At 53.3% G+C, this 12587-nt stretch overlaps 1 protein-coding gene across 1 annotated transcript; it reads right to left on the bottom strand.

Moving 5' to 3' along the window:
- Positions 1–3509: 3509 nt before the first annotated feature.
- Positions 3510–11928, bottom strand: DAO (D-amino acid oxidase). Its single transcript, XM_010398293.4, has 11 exons — positions 11805–11928; positions 10450–10702; positions 10214–10328; positions 9820–9896; positions 9355–9420; positions 8946–9000; positions 8400–8504; positions 7843–7925; positions 6263–6380; positions 5635–5733; positions 3510–5299 (listed from the first exon to the last, which is right to left on the bottom strand). Exons 2-11 carry the CDS (start codon positions 10641–10643, stop codon positions 5165–5167), a joined length of 1047 nt encoding a protein of 348 aa, XP_010396595.3. The 5' UTR covers positions 10644–10702; positions 11805–11928; the 3' UTR covers positions 3510–5164.
- Between the last annotated feature and the right edge of the window lie 659 nt (positions 11929–12587).

Below are 12587 nucleotides of genomic sequence, written 5' to 3'. Positions count from 1 at the left end.
TGATGGCACAGAACCCTCCGTCCGTTCCAGCTGGGTTGGTTCCCTTTGTGTCCCCTGTCCCTGGGTCCTCACTCTCCAGCAGGCTCAAGCTCCAGTTGATCCCAGTAAACAGACAGGGCTCTCGTGGCACTGACAGCAACCACAACTCATTTGTTCACCTCCTTCTGCCAGGCTGAGTTGGGTCATTCTCCCTGTGTGCCTGGGGCAGCCTGGAGCAGAGCCAGAGGGACTTGTTTTCATGGAATATCAGAATCCCAAAGTGATTTGGGTTGGGAGGGACCTTAAAGCTCGTCCAGTCCCACCCCTTGCCGTGGGCAGGGACACTTTCCACTGGATTAGGTTGCTCCAAACCCCATCCAAACATGACCTAAGGGAACACTTCCAGGGATGGGGAACCTCTCTGCTTTCCCTTGGACTGGCCTCTGATGTGCTGGATATGGGACACAGCAGTGAGGAAGCAGATCCTGGATGGGTTTAATCAGGTATTATCCCACATGTGGCCAGTGAGCTGGAAAACCTGCTGGGCTGGGATGTCCTGGAGCTGGGATCTACTGGAGCTGGGTTTGCCTTTGCACAGTCAGGCTGTTCACCCCTCAGTGACAGCTCTGCCATTCCATCCTCTTCCTCCTGCTGATGGAGGCCCTCGAGGCCATTCCAGTCCCCCAGGTGCTCCCCTCCCTCCTTCCTTGGGCTTGCCATGAGCTGTGTTTGCATCCCAAAACTCTGGAATTGAGCCTGAGTAGAGGTGATGGAGAATCCAAAGTGCAGCACAGGCCTGGCCTGAAGGAACCCACCCCACAGCCCAGTTTGTTACTCAATGCCTTGAGTTAAAATTCTGCTTTCCCAGGGTTAATGTTCACATCTCACTTCACTTTTTTAGGTGAATGTTCAGCAGTTTTAAAGAATTGCATTCAACAGCCCTTAGAGAGTTTTAGGTGAAGTTTATCTGTTCGTGCACACCTGGATCTGGATCCTACAGATAAGCCACTTCCCAGGTAAAGATTTATAGGGAATGCAACGTTTTCCTTGCTGTTGAATAGATCAGTTTTAACCTGTGACGTTTACAGTGTTAACCAAAAAATGGAAGGCATTTTTTGCTTTTCACTTTTTATGAATTCTGCACTAAAAAACCTTTTGAATGATAGAAATACCAAGATTGGTGCTGCTGGGTCTTTGATTTTTGTCAAAGCTTGATCCAAAACTCACTGAAATCTGGGAAAATCCCCCGTGGATATCCATGGGCTTTGGATCAGCTGAATGAAAGAGAGAGGTAGGAGCCCACCACAGCTGATCCCACCTGGCTGAATTTGGCAGGAGCTGGAATTCAGGATTTGCAGGAATTTGCATATAATTAGTAAGAGAATTAGCTTGTTCACTGGGAACACTGGGGTTGACACACAGCAGTTAGAAATCACCACCAATAGGTTTTATCAGTAGGGCAGCACCGTTTAGGTGCAAAATCAACTTCCAAAGAATCCTTTTCCACACTATTTTTCACTGGTGAAGGAATTACTGCAACTGCTTCATTTCAAACTGGGAAGTGAGGTCCTTTGGAATTCAAACAGAATTGTGGGACTCAGATTTGCCAAGTGGCCCAAGATATCAACGTGCCAAGCTGGCGTGGGAGCGTCATTCCCCAAGTGTGCTTGGATGGAATGATTTGTTATTCCCAAATACTTGCCCAGAGAGCAGTGAATGATTCCATGTCTGAATGTACAGTTTCTAAGCTGGATTTACATTTTAATGTTGAAAAACTTGGTGTATCTTGAGCTTGTTGTAAAATACTCCTCTGGTTCCTGTTCCCGACGCGGCATTGGAGAGTTGAAGTCCACATTAGATATTTTATGTTAAACAAATAAATAGTTTTTTCAGGAAATGAGGTTTTGGCTCTTCTGGGCAATGTTTAGGAGGGGTTATAACTTTGCAATTTTTTTGTCTTGGTGTTCAGAGGTTTGAGATCCAGTTTGGGCTCAGCACTCTGCAGGTCTGACTCATTTTCTGTCTGTTTTGTGTATTTAGATGTAAAGAAAAGTCACAGGATTCCTGTTCCCATTGTAAGTAACCTCACTGCAGTTAAATATTGTGGATGCTCCATGCCTGGAAGTGTTCCAGGCCAGGTTGGACAGAGCTTGGAGCAACCTGGGATAGTGGAAGGTGTCCCTGCCCATGGCAGGGGGTGGAACTGGATGAGCTTCAAGGTCCATTCCCACCCAAACCATTCTAAGGTTCTATGATTTTTTAAATTCTCTTAAATCTTTAATTGATTTTCATATTTAATTCTGTTTGGACACGAAGCCCCAGCCAGTTTGGGCTCTTCCCTGGGTGTGTTGGCATCAGGTGGCTCCACATGTGTCTGGACTTCGGGGCAGGGAGGCTTCCTTCTACTAATTTACATTTTAATATAAACCTTTCATTTCCCTATCATTTTTCTAAACCATAATTAAGTGCCCAACCCTGTTTTCCTCTGCCCTGTCACTGATGTTCTTATTTTGATGTCCAATAATTTACAGGCAGGGGGTGGTTCAAGGATGAGTCAAAATGACTAACGAGCTGCAAATCCTTCTCATGCTAATGCAGGGTGTTCTCATCCCAGAGTGCATCCAGCTTCCTTCTCCCAGCCTGGGATGCAGAGCCTTGTTCCTGGGAATGGAAATACTTGGGAACTAGAAGGGTTTGTGTGGCTGAAGCAATGCTGGGGGGAATATTCCTTCTTTCGTGGTTACTTTTTGGCACCCTCAGGCATTTCTAAAGCTCATTCTCATGATCATGGAATATCCTGAGCTGGAAGGGACCCACAGGGATCATCCAGTCCAACTCTTGGCCCTGTACAGACACCCCAACAATCCCACTCTGTGCCTGAGACCGTTGTCCAAAAGCTCCTGGAGTGAGCTGCTGTTTGCTCACTTCCCTGGTACTTGATGTGCTTCCAGCTTTGTTCTGGGTCACGGGAGATCCTTGTGGAGAACTGGGAGTTCCTAAAATGTGCTGACACTGGACACGGGAGGTGGTGTTTTGTGTGCATCAAAGGTCTTGCAGGAATTGCCCAGACCCCCTTCCCTGACCTCTCCCTGGCCTCAGGAGTGAACTTCAATCCCTCGGTGGGGAGTTTGCCTTGGGAAACTGAGGCTGCCCCATTCCTGGAAGTGTCCAAGGCCAGGTTGGACAGGGTTTGGAGCACCATGGGATAGTGGAAGGTGTCCCTGCCCATGGCAGGGGGTGGGACTGGATGAGCTTTAAGGTCCCTTCCCACTCAAATCCATGATTCTGTGATTTCTGTGAGTTCTTAATGCTCTGGACACTGTCAGCAACCACAGACCTTCACACGATGATATTCCAGGTTCCCTGGTCTGCTCAGAATCTGGGGTGATGACTCCTACTCCTCCAGGATGAAATATTTAGGAAAAATGTGTGTGGAGACATGGAATGATGATCTGCTGGGACTTTTCTATGGAATCAGCATTTGAGGCCCTTCCTGTGCCATCACTAAGAGGAAGAAGCATCACGCACCAGAGATTTGAATATTCCCTTTATTGGTCACACCGATTAAATTGCGGCCTTTAGAAAACAAACAGAATTAACCTGCAAATAAAATTACAAATCTGCTCATTCCTGTGTGCCAAGAGGCCGTGGGAGATCACAGGGCAGTGGCTCCTGTAGGCTCTGAGATCACAACAATCAGCTGCTTGGTGCCAGGTGTGCGATGATTTCCTACATCCCTGCTTGTCCAGCGGAATTTTCCCAAAATCACCTATGTGGGGCTGGATTTACAGCAGAGAACGTGCTCCTGGAATGTCTCCTATTTGGAACAAGTGAAACCAAGGGGATCCAGTTCCCCTCAATGGCTTCTCCTGAGGTGGGATCACAGATTCAGCATTAATCAGCGGGGAATTTTCTCCAGCCCTTGTTTTCCTTTTCCAAACCCTTCTCCTGATCTTACCCACTGACTGCAACATCTCAGGTGAGCTACCAGGGAAGTTGGGAATTCTTTGGACAGATTGGGCATGGCAGTGGCTCCCAGTTTCCCCTGTCCAGCTCCCAATTTCCCCAAGCACAGCACAGAGATTCACTCGGGCATCCCCCATTCCCGAGGTGCGGCTGCAGCACAGCCCAGGCTGCTGAGCTATTCCTGGCACATGAAGTCATGGGGAGAGAGGAGCTGCATCACGGATGAGTAAGGAACACTTGGCTTATCCACACAGGAGAGCGAGCCAGGCACTGTGCTGGGCTCAGAACAGCCTTTGGATTTGAGGCTTCCCGACCATCCCTGTCTGGGATGCTTTGTAGAGCAGGAAAGGCACATGGCATGGGAAAATCAGCCAGGCTGCATCTTCAGAACAGTGCCCCAACAGCATCCCTGAACACCCCAAAAAGCCCTGCTCCTTCTCTGGGATGCACAGCCCTTCCCCAGCCAGCCCCTCTCTCTGAGCTGTGTCCCACGGCTGGGAGAAATGGGAAGCTGAGGAGCCCATGGGAGTTTTAGGGACAAGAAGAGCTATTTTCTTATGCTCTCTGCTATATATAGAGTCTGGCAAGTTCCACGGGGTTGGAACAAGTTGCTTTTGTTGCTAAAAAAGTCGTTTGGAAAGGCCATTTTAGGCAAGTGCTGCTGTCTGGGGCCAGCTACACTAACCAGGTGCTGCGGCCCGAGCTTTGTCCTGGCAGGAATGTGAGGAAAACTGGTGTAACCCAGGCACGTGCTCCCAGAGCTGCTGCTACTCCCCTGGGAGCCTCAGAGCTTCTTCCTACTAAGGAGCTTTTGCCTCCTGGAGGGGAGCCTGTAAATCTAATTACACACTGGGTGTTGGAGCAGCCAGCAGAGACCTCAGGTGTCCCCAGCTCCGTTTCAGATCCCGTCCCTTGGTGCAGATGAACTGCAGGAGTGTCCAGGGTTCAGCTGAACCCTGCCTGCCCTTTGCAGCCTGATCCCAGACAGCACTTGGTGCACTTTGCCGTGGATAATTAGTGCATATTTGAAAGCCCTTCCTCCAGGCAGGCTGTGGAGGGAGCGGAGCCATCTGGAGAATGGCGGCAACCTGGAAATGAGATGCTGTGAGCCAGAGCTGGAGCAGGGTGGAGCAGCCCGTGTGTGTATCCCTGTGTTGATCCCATCATTCTGCTGTGATTCCTGAGGTACTCTTGTCACATATTCCAGAGGAGCAGGTGCTCACAAGCGGGGCCCTGGAGGGCTGGCCCGCTGCTTCCTTTCCTGCAGGATGCTCCCAAAGAGCCGCGCTGCTGCCATGGCACAGCCCCAGTGGATGGTGATCCCGAACCCGCCGTGGCCGTAGTTGTGAATCACCTGGGGGAGAACCACAGAATCCCAGGATGGGTTGGGGGGAACCTCAAAGCCCATCTTGTCCCACCTCCTGTCACGGGCAGGGCCATCTCCTGCTTGCCCAGGTTGCTCCATGCCCTGTCCAACCGATCCCTGAGCACTTCCAGGGATGGGGCAGTCACATCAATCATTTGTTTCAGAATCTCTGATGTTTATCCCTGGGCTCAAAGACTCCCTTGCTGTTGGTGGGGAGATGGAGCGAGGGACAATCACGGGACAGCGAGGGCTTGTTTATCACTGCCCCGGGCACAATTAACACAGTCATTAATTACACTCAACCCCCGGGGCTGTGCAGGTACCTCTGCCTGGAGATTCCCGAGGCGGATGCTCTCCCACTCCAGGCGGACCGTGGGCCGTGCTGGTCTCAGGCCGCTCCACTCCTCCACGATCTTTGCCTTCTGCAAGCAAAAGCACATCAGCGCTGCACAGCATTCCTTGGAATCCCACCAGCCAAACCCCACAGCACCAGGTGAGCCCTGAGATGAGTGGGGACAGGGGGTTCCCCATCCTGCAGCAGCTCCAGGCAGAACAATTTGAGATTGCAGTGCTGAGGCAACTCCCTGTGCCAAAGCGCCACGCCACCTTTCCTGCTAATCCAGGGAATAACAGCAGCACTGGGAGTGGACACAAACCAGTCTCACCCCACACAGCCCTTCTCTAGAGGTGTGGGGACACCACAACCAAAGGGCTGGAACCTCCCAAAGCTCTGCTTCTACTTTTTAGCAGCTACATGAGTGACTATTATCCCTAAAAACCTTGTCTCAGTGCCAGCCCCAGCCAGGTGGAAGAGCCCCAGGTGTCTGTGATGGACACACGGGAACCCCGACTCATGGAAACATCAAGGTGCTGTGGTTTGTCCCAGCGCCCATTCCCACAGCCCGAGCCTCTCAGCTGCCCATGCCCCATGCTGGCAGTCGGATTACCCACCTGGAGAGTCGGGAGCAGCCGGCAGCAGCTGTCCCAGATGGATTTGTGATCCTTGGCACTGTTCTCCTCGCTCCAGTTGCCGTGCTGGTAAATCCCTCCCAGGACCGTGAACTCGCTCCTGCACCGGGAGCCAAAGGAGACACACGGTGGTGACTTGTCCCCAGCTGTCCCCTGGGGGCCACCACATGGAGGGACACTGTGTGAGTGTGGTGTTGGATCCTGCTGCACCCTGAGCCTGCAAAATATCCCTGTGGGAGAAACTCCCACACGGAGCAGGCGGAGAGCAGTGCCTGCACGTCTGCTCGTGAGCAAGCCACTCATTAAATCCTGTCAGCCCTTCCTTGTCTGGGCAAAGCAGACAGATCATTCCATCCTTATCAAACAGGTCTGCTCCTGCCTGGCTCAGGAAGAGCTGGAAGGAATGGGATGGCTCCGGAGGGGAGCACAGAACAGATTGGTGCTGCTGCTGCCTCAAACTCCTGTGGATTAACAGAGGACAAGAGGCAGGTTAAGGCTGAGGGGGGCCTGGAGGGGTCTGGACTGGCTGGACCCTTCCAAAACCTTGCTTGATTGTTGGGAAGCACAAAAGCAGAAGGAGGGGACCCTCCAGGGCTGAGCTCTCCAGCAGGGAAGGGGTGTCCTCCATGTGAGCACTGGATCCAGCTCTTCCTTTGGGATCAGCCTGGTGCCCAGCTCTGACAGCTCGAGCTAAAACAAGCACAGGCAAAGGAATTCATCCGTGGCTGGGACTGTGACCGGGAATCACTCAGAATAGGGGCTGTGAGCCTGCAAAGCTCCTGTTTACATCCTGGCTTATTGCCTAAGCCTGAAATATTAGGACAATAGCAAGTGCCAGAGATGCAGCATTCAAATTCCAGCTTAAAGACCCCTCTCCATTGCCAGAGCAGGGTGGCTGCAGGCCCTCGGGAGGAAGCAGAGCTGGGATGAAGAGCAGATGGATTTATTTATCCCACAGCAGGGCCAGGAGTTGGACTCGATCCTTATGGTCCCTTCCAGCTCAGGATATTCCATGGTTCTATGATAAACCCAACAGGATGCCCCCAGGCTCACCAGCAGCTCAGGGGACAGTGAGGGGAAGGCTGAGCTTTCCCAGGGTGGTTTTGTTAAAGAATTCCTGCCCTGTTTTTATGGGAACATGGATCAGCAGTGCCTTTCCCCACCCTGAGCTGCTGCAGCACAGTTTGGTCCACACCATTGATAATAACAATGGCTATAAATGTGAAAACAAAAGATCTCCCCCCAAACACCCACTCCACTGTCAGTGTTTGGTTGTCTGGGGACTTGGCCAGGACTGAGTTTGCTTTGGTGGGACTTGGTCCTTGGAAAAGGACAGGACATGGAAGCCCCGGGGTGCAGGATGCTCTCTGTACTGACCAGGAGCTCCCTCACTTTGCTGCCCACATCCTTCTGCTCTCCTCTCACACAGCCAAGGAAAGCACCAGGGATGAAGCCAGGCCTGGCAGGCAGCAGCAGGAGCCTGTCCCAGCCAGGGCTTTGGGGACACTGACAGAGGAATGTCACCAGCGGCAGCCAGCCCTGCCTCGGCCTCTGTCACCTACCCCGGGATGATGTAGGGCGAGTTGTAGATCCCGGATTTCAAGTTGTGAGTGATGATGAAATGCTTCACCCATGGGGCCAGGACCTGGGAGGTAAAGGGGAGGAAGTCAGAGCTGGAGAGTGGGTGCCAGGCTTAGGGGGCAGCGGGAGGGACACGGGGGTCCGGATGTGGGACCCTCCCCGAGCTCTGTGTTCCCTGTGCTCTCTTCTCTAGGAAGAGAAGAAGACAGGAGTGCAGGTAGAGAGCAGCTTCCTACTCGCCTGAATCTGTGTTTCCCCAAATAATCATCCTCTTGTCCCAAAGATTTTATGTCTTTTTATTGCCAGCATTGTGCCTCTGACCTCCCCCAGTCCTCACCCTATGGAGAAACAGTCTGGAGACTGAGGGTGTTCCCACAGCTGAACCGGGAATGGGATCCTGGTTGGTTTCACATGAGCAGTGTTTGCTGGGAATCAGGACCTGATCCCAGTGTGAGTGCAGCCACAAGCCCATGGTTTTTCCCACTCCTCATGGTAACAGATGGGTTTTTGGAAAGCCCCCAGGCCTGCCCCAGCTCACCTTGATGATCTGGCCCCGGCCGGGCTGCAGCTCCGGGTCGGGCTGCAGGTCCCCCGCACGCATCCCGCTGCAGTTCAGCACCACATCCACACCCTGGGAAAACAGCTGAGGAGAGAGGGACACGGCTGGGAGCAGCACGTGGGGATGCTGCCACAGAGTCACAGCATTCCTGCGTCCAAATCAGCCAAGTGCTCTTTCCAACAGTCAGGAAACGGATAAACCGGAGGGGCCAGATCCAGGACACAGCTTCCCCAGCCAGCTCCTGCTGACACCCCATGTGTGCCACCAAGCCATTCCAGGGAAAGCTGCCAATCCATGCTGGATAACTGCTCTACCCCATCCTCCATCAACCGTCCCTCAATGCTCAAGACCTTTTATCTTTCCTGATAGAATTTATTTCCCGGATCTTGCCATAGCCTTGCTGCTGTCCCTTGGCCCATCACTCATGCCAAGGAATATCCCAGAGCAGCACCTGCCTGCTGGATGCTGCTTCTCCACTCTGGGATGGGGCTGTGCCCTCTGCCCTGGCTCCACATCCCCACTCACCTCCTGGAAAGACTCAACCTTCTTATGGAAAAACTTCACTCCCCTCTGCGTCAGCCTGGGAAGCACAAGTTCATTTGTTACTGGCAAATTAAAAGCGAATGTTCAATACCAGGACACCTGCTCAGCTTTAGAAACTACAGGAATAAAATCAAGCCCCAAATTCTTCCAAAGACAAAAGCACTTGGATGCAGCTCCAAGTATCCCATTACCTTCATTTTTGTCATGCAAAAATCCACTCCTGGGCTCACTGTTAAAGTGGGGAAACTGATACCCCGCTGGGGCAATGAGCAGGAATTCCAGACCCTCCTCCCTGCTTCCCAGGGATGCATCTCTGCCTCCCCTATCCTGGTGTGCAGGATGAAAATCCACACCTGCAGCCAGAGGTGGAATCAGGAGCAGCAGCACTCACCTGTTGGTGAGCCAGGGCAGGTAACTCCTGCCCTCCAGCATCAGCGCCGTGTTGAACCAGCCATGGCTGAAACAGGAGGAGAGGAAGCTGTGAGGACCTACAGGAGCCTCCTGCCCCAACATTCCCGAGAGCCACTGCAGATCTGGGACCCCAATTCCCTGTGGGATCCTCCTCACACAATGAGTGCATGATTTCCCCCCCTTTTTCCAGCATAAGACGCCTTCTGCTGGTTTTCCTCCCCCACTTTGGTGAGGTAAGAGAGGAGCTGGAATGGTTTCTGTGCTGGGCTGCTCCTTTTTTGGCCCTTTGAGCTGTTTCCTACTTATTTTAAAGGAAGCAGCTGTTAAGAAGTGAGGAAATTTCTGTGCCTGCAGTTCCTTGTCCCACTGCCCCATGCTAGGGATGTACCCAGGAGGTATCCAGGACTGTCCTACCTGAGTCTCCAGAAAACAGACTGAAAAATACCTGTAACCAGGGAAGAGTTCGAGTTCTTTTGGTGTCAGGTTCCTAAATCCCAGGACAATGTTCTTCCAGGATGGGTCCTACAGCAGGGAAAGAGTTCTGAGATTATGAATGAACCGGGATCACTGTGGGACAGACGTGGTGGGGGGATCACGGGACACAGCCCATCCCAGAGGGACACAGGTGGATGTGCAGGGGCTCTGTCCCTCCCACCCTCAGAGGGCTCAGCCCTTCCTCACACCAGTATTGCCTCGGGAGCACAGAAAACACTGTGTCCCAGGCACTGTCACGAGGCAAACTTGGAAATGTGGAAGCACTGGCAGGGAAGAAGCACAGCCCTGCCCACCCCAGACTGAGCTGGAGCCCTTCCCAGCCCTGGCTGTGCCCTGCTGCTTACCGCCACCGGCTCTGTGAACAGGTTGTAGCCAGAAATGAGGAAAAGTCCCATTTCCTTAGCTGCTGGGGAGTGCAGGTGCCCGAGGAGGTAATCGAACGTCTCTTTATTCCAGAGCCTGTGATGAGAATGGGAGAGTGGTGGCTCTGCCAGCCCCATGGAGCTGTGCCAGGTCAGCTCATGGGACACACAGAGAGGGACACAGCACCATCCTCCTCCTCCTCCTTCTCCTGCCTTACGTCTCCTGCAGGTTGCCGTGGTCGCTCAGGTAGGGCTGCCACAGCCCGGCCGCCCCGTCGCTGGTGGTGTGGGGGGTGAAGTGGTCAGCGTAGACCTCCAGCTCCAGGGAAGGCACCAGGCTGTGGAACTGCTCATGGATGCACAGGGCGCTGGAGAGCCCGATCACCCCGGCTCCGATGATGGCCACGCGCATGGCTCCAGCTCCTGGAGGGGAGGAGGGCTCCAAGGGCAGTGCTGGGGCTGCTGGACAAGCTGGGAACATCAAGGGGAACATCAGCTCCTGCAGGAGCCTCAGCTCCACTGCTGGAGCAGCAGGGAAGGGCTGAGGTCTTCATGGTGCATCTGCATGCATTCCTTATAAAGCTTCCCAGGTCCTGCTCGAGCTCTGACCAGTCACTGGAAGCATGGAGGGGTGGTTGTGGTTCCTCACAGTGGCTGGGGAATGTGTCTCCATCCCTGGCTGTGCCAGCAGAAAAGCTGCAGCTCAGCTGCCACAGCTGCACTCCTCACGTGGCACAAGGAGCTCCAGGTGTGCCGTGCCCCGGGACAGGGTGGCACAGCCTTGGGATCCTCCTCTGCCTCCCACCAGCCACGGGCTGAGCAGCCAGGGAGATGCTGAAGCACCCACCACAGCTCCATCTCCTGAGGGACACCATGAACCCTCCATTCCCAGTGACCCAAACCCACTCTGACCTGCTCACAATCCTACCCAGCCACTGGCACAGGCTGGAGGCAAGAGGTGAGCATGGATAAACCAGATGGGAATCAGCAGGCATTTTCCAGGCAGCAATGCCAGGGGTGATGAGTGCAAGGTTGGATCCTCACACCATTGTCACCCTCGGGGCTGCACGAGAGGGTGGCTGTGCCACCACCCCAAACCCTTCCAGGCAGGGCTAGGAGAATGGCTGTGGGTAAATTCCAGCTGCCAAGAGGGGCTGCAGCCCCTCTCCATCCTCTGATTCCCTGTTGACAGCACTTTCCTGCCTTGGAAAAGCTCGTGGTCACTGCCTGTGCAGGGAGCGGACAAAGACCAGTTGGGGGAAGGGCTGGGGGGTGCAGATCCTTGGCTGGTTTTCAGAGCAGGAATAAATTCCAGCTCACAGGGTTTTTTTGGACAAGGTGAAGTCCAGCATCTCTGCTGTGATAACAGCAGGACTGACTGACATTTGCCAGGATGGAGGGACGAATCATCGGAACGGCGCAGCAGGAGCTGCTTCCCATCTGCCATGGTTTTATAACCCACAGGAACCAAGGTCACCTCCTCCACCTGGGACAGGGAGTCACCCCGGCTGCCCCTGCAGCACCAGCTAAGGATCCACCAAAAAATAAAGAAAATACACGTTTCACCAGTTACCTGCAGAGTGCAGGGTCCCCGGAGCAGTCACTGCCGTGTCCAAAGGCTTCACAGAGTCAGAGTTGTTTTACAGCCCAGCAGGGCAAGGTCTGAGTGTTCAGGAGAGCAGGGCCAAAGTCTGCTCTGGTCCCAGGGAGGTGGAGTTCCCATGTGGTTCTGCTGGCAGGCGGCCCTGAAGTCACGGAAAACAGGGTCACCACCATCGGTGGCAAAACGCCATCCCTGACACTCGTCTCCATGGTGACCACTGGCAGACCAGGACACAGGGATGTGTTTAGTGGGCATGGTCTTGGAGGTCTTTTCCAATGTCCATGATTTTATGACTTCCCAACGCCTGGATTTGCAGAATCATTTCAGTTGGAAAAATCACTGAGACCAACCTTTGACTGATCACCATCTTGTCAACTAGACCTGAGCACTAATGCCACATCCAGTTACTTCTTGAACACAAGATTCCTGTGGGATCTGGAAAAATGGGGTGTTTCTGGCTCAGTTTTTGGGTAGGAAGAGAGGCTGAGGGAATTGGGATTGTTCAGCCTGGAAAAGAGAAGGCTTCAGAGGGACCTAACTGTGGCTTTCCAGTACCTGAAGACAGCCTGATGGAAAAATGGAGAGTGACCATTTACAAGGGCCTGGAGTGCCAGGACAAGGGGGAATGGCTTCCCACTGCCAAAGAGCAGGGTTAGATGAGATATTGGGAAGAAATTCCTCCCTGTGAGGGTGGGGAGGCCCTGGCACAGGTTGCCCAGAGAATCTGTGGCTGCCCCATCCCTGGACGTATCC

This window comes from Corvus cornix, chromosome 15 (assembly GCF_000738735.6).
Source record: "Corvus cornix cornix isolate S_Up_H32 chromosome 15, ASM73873v5, whole genome shotgun sequence".
In the NCBI taxonomy this organism is placed as follows: Eukaryota; Metazoa; Chordata; class Aves; order Passeriformes; family Corvidae; genus Corvus; species Corvus cornix.
The sequence above is the reverse complement of the archived record's forward strand: the minus strand, read 5'-3'. Positions and strand labels throughout refer to the sequence as shown.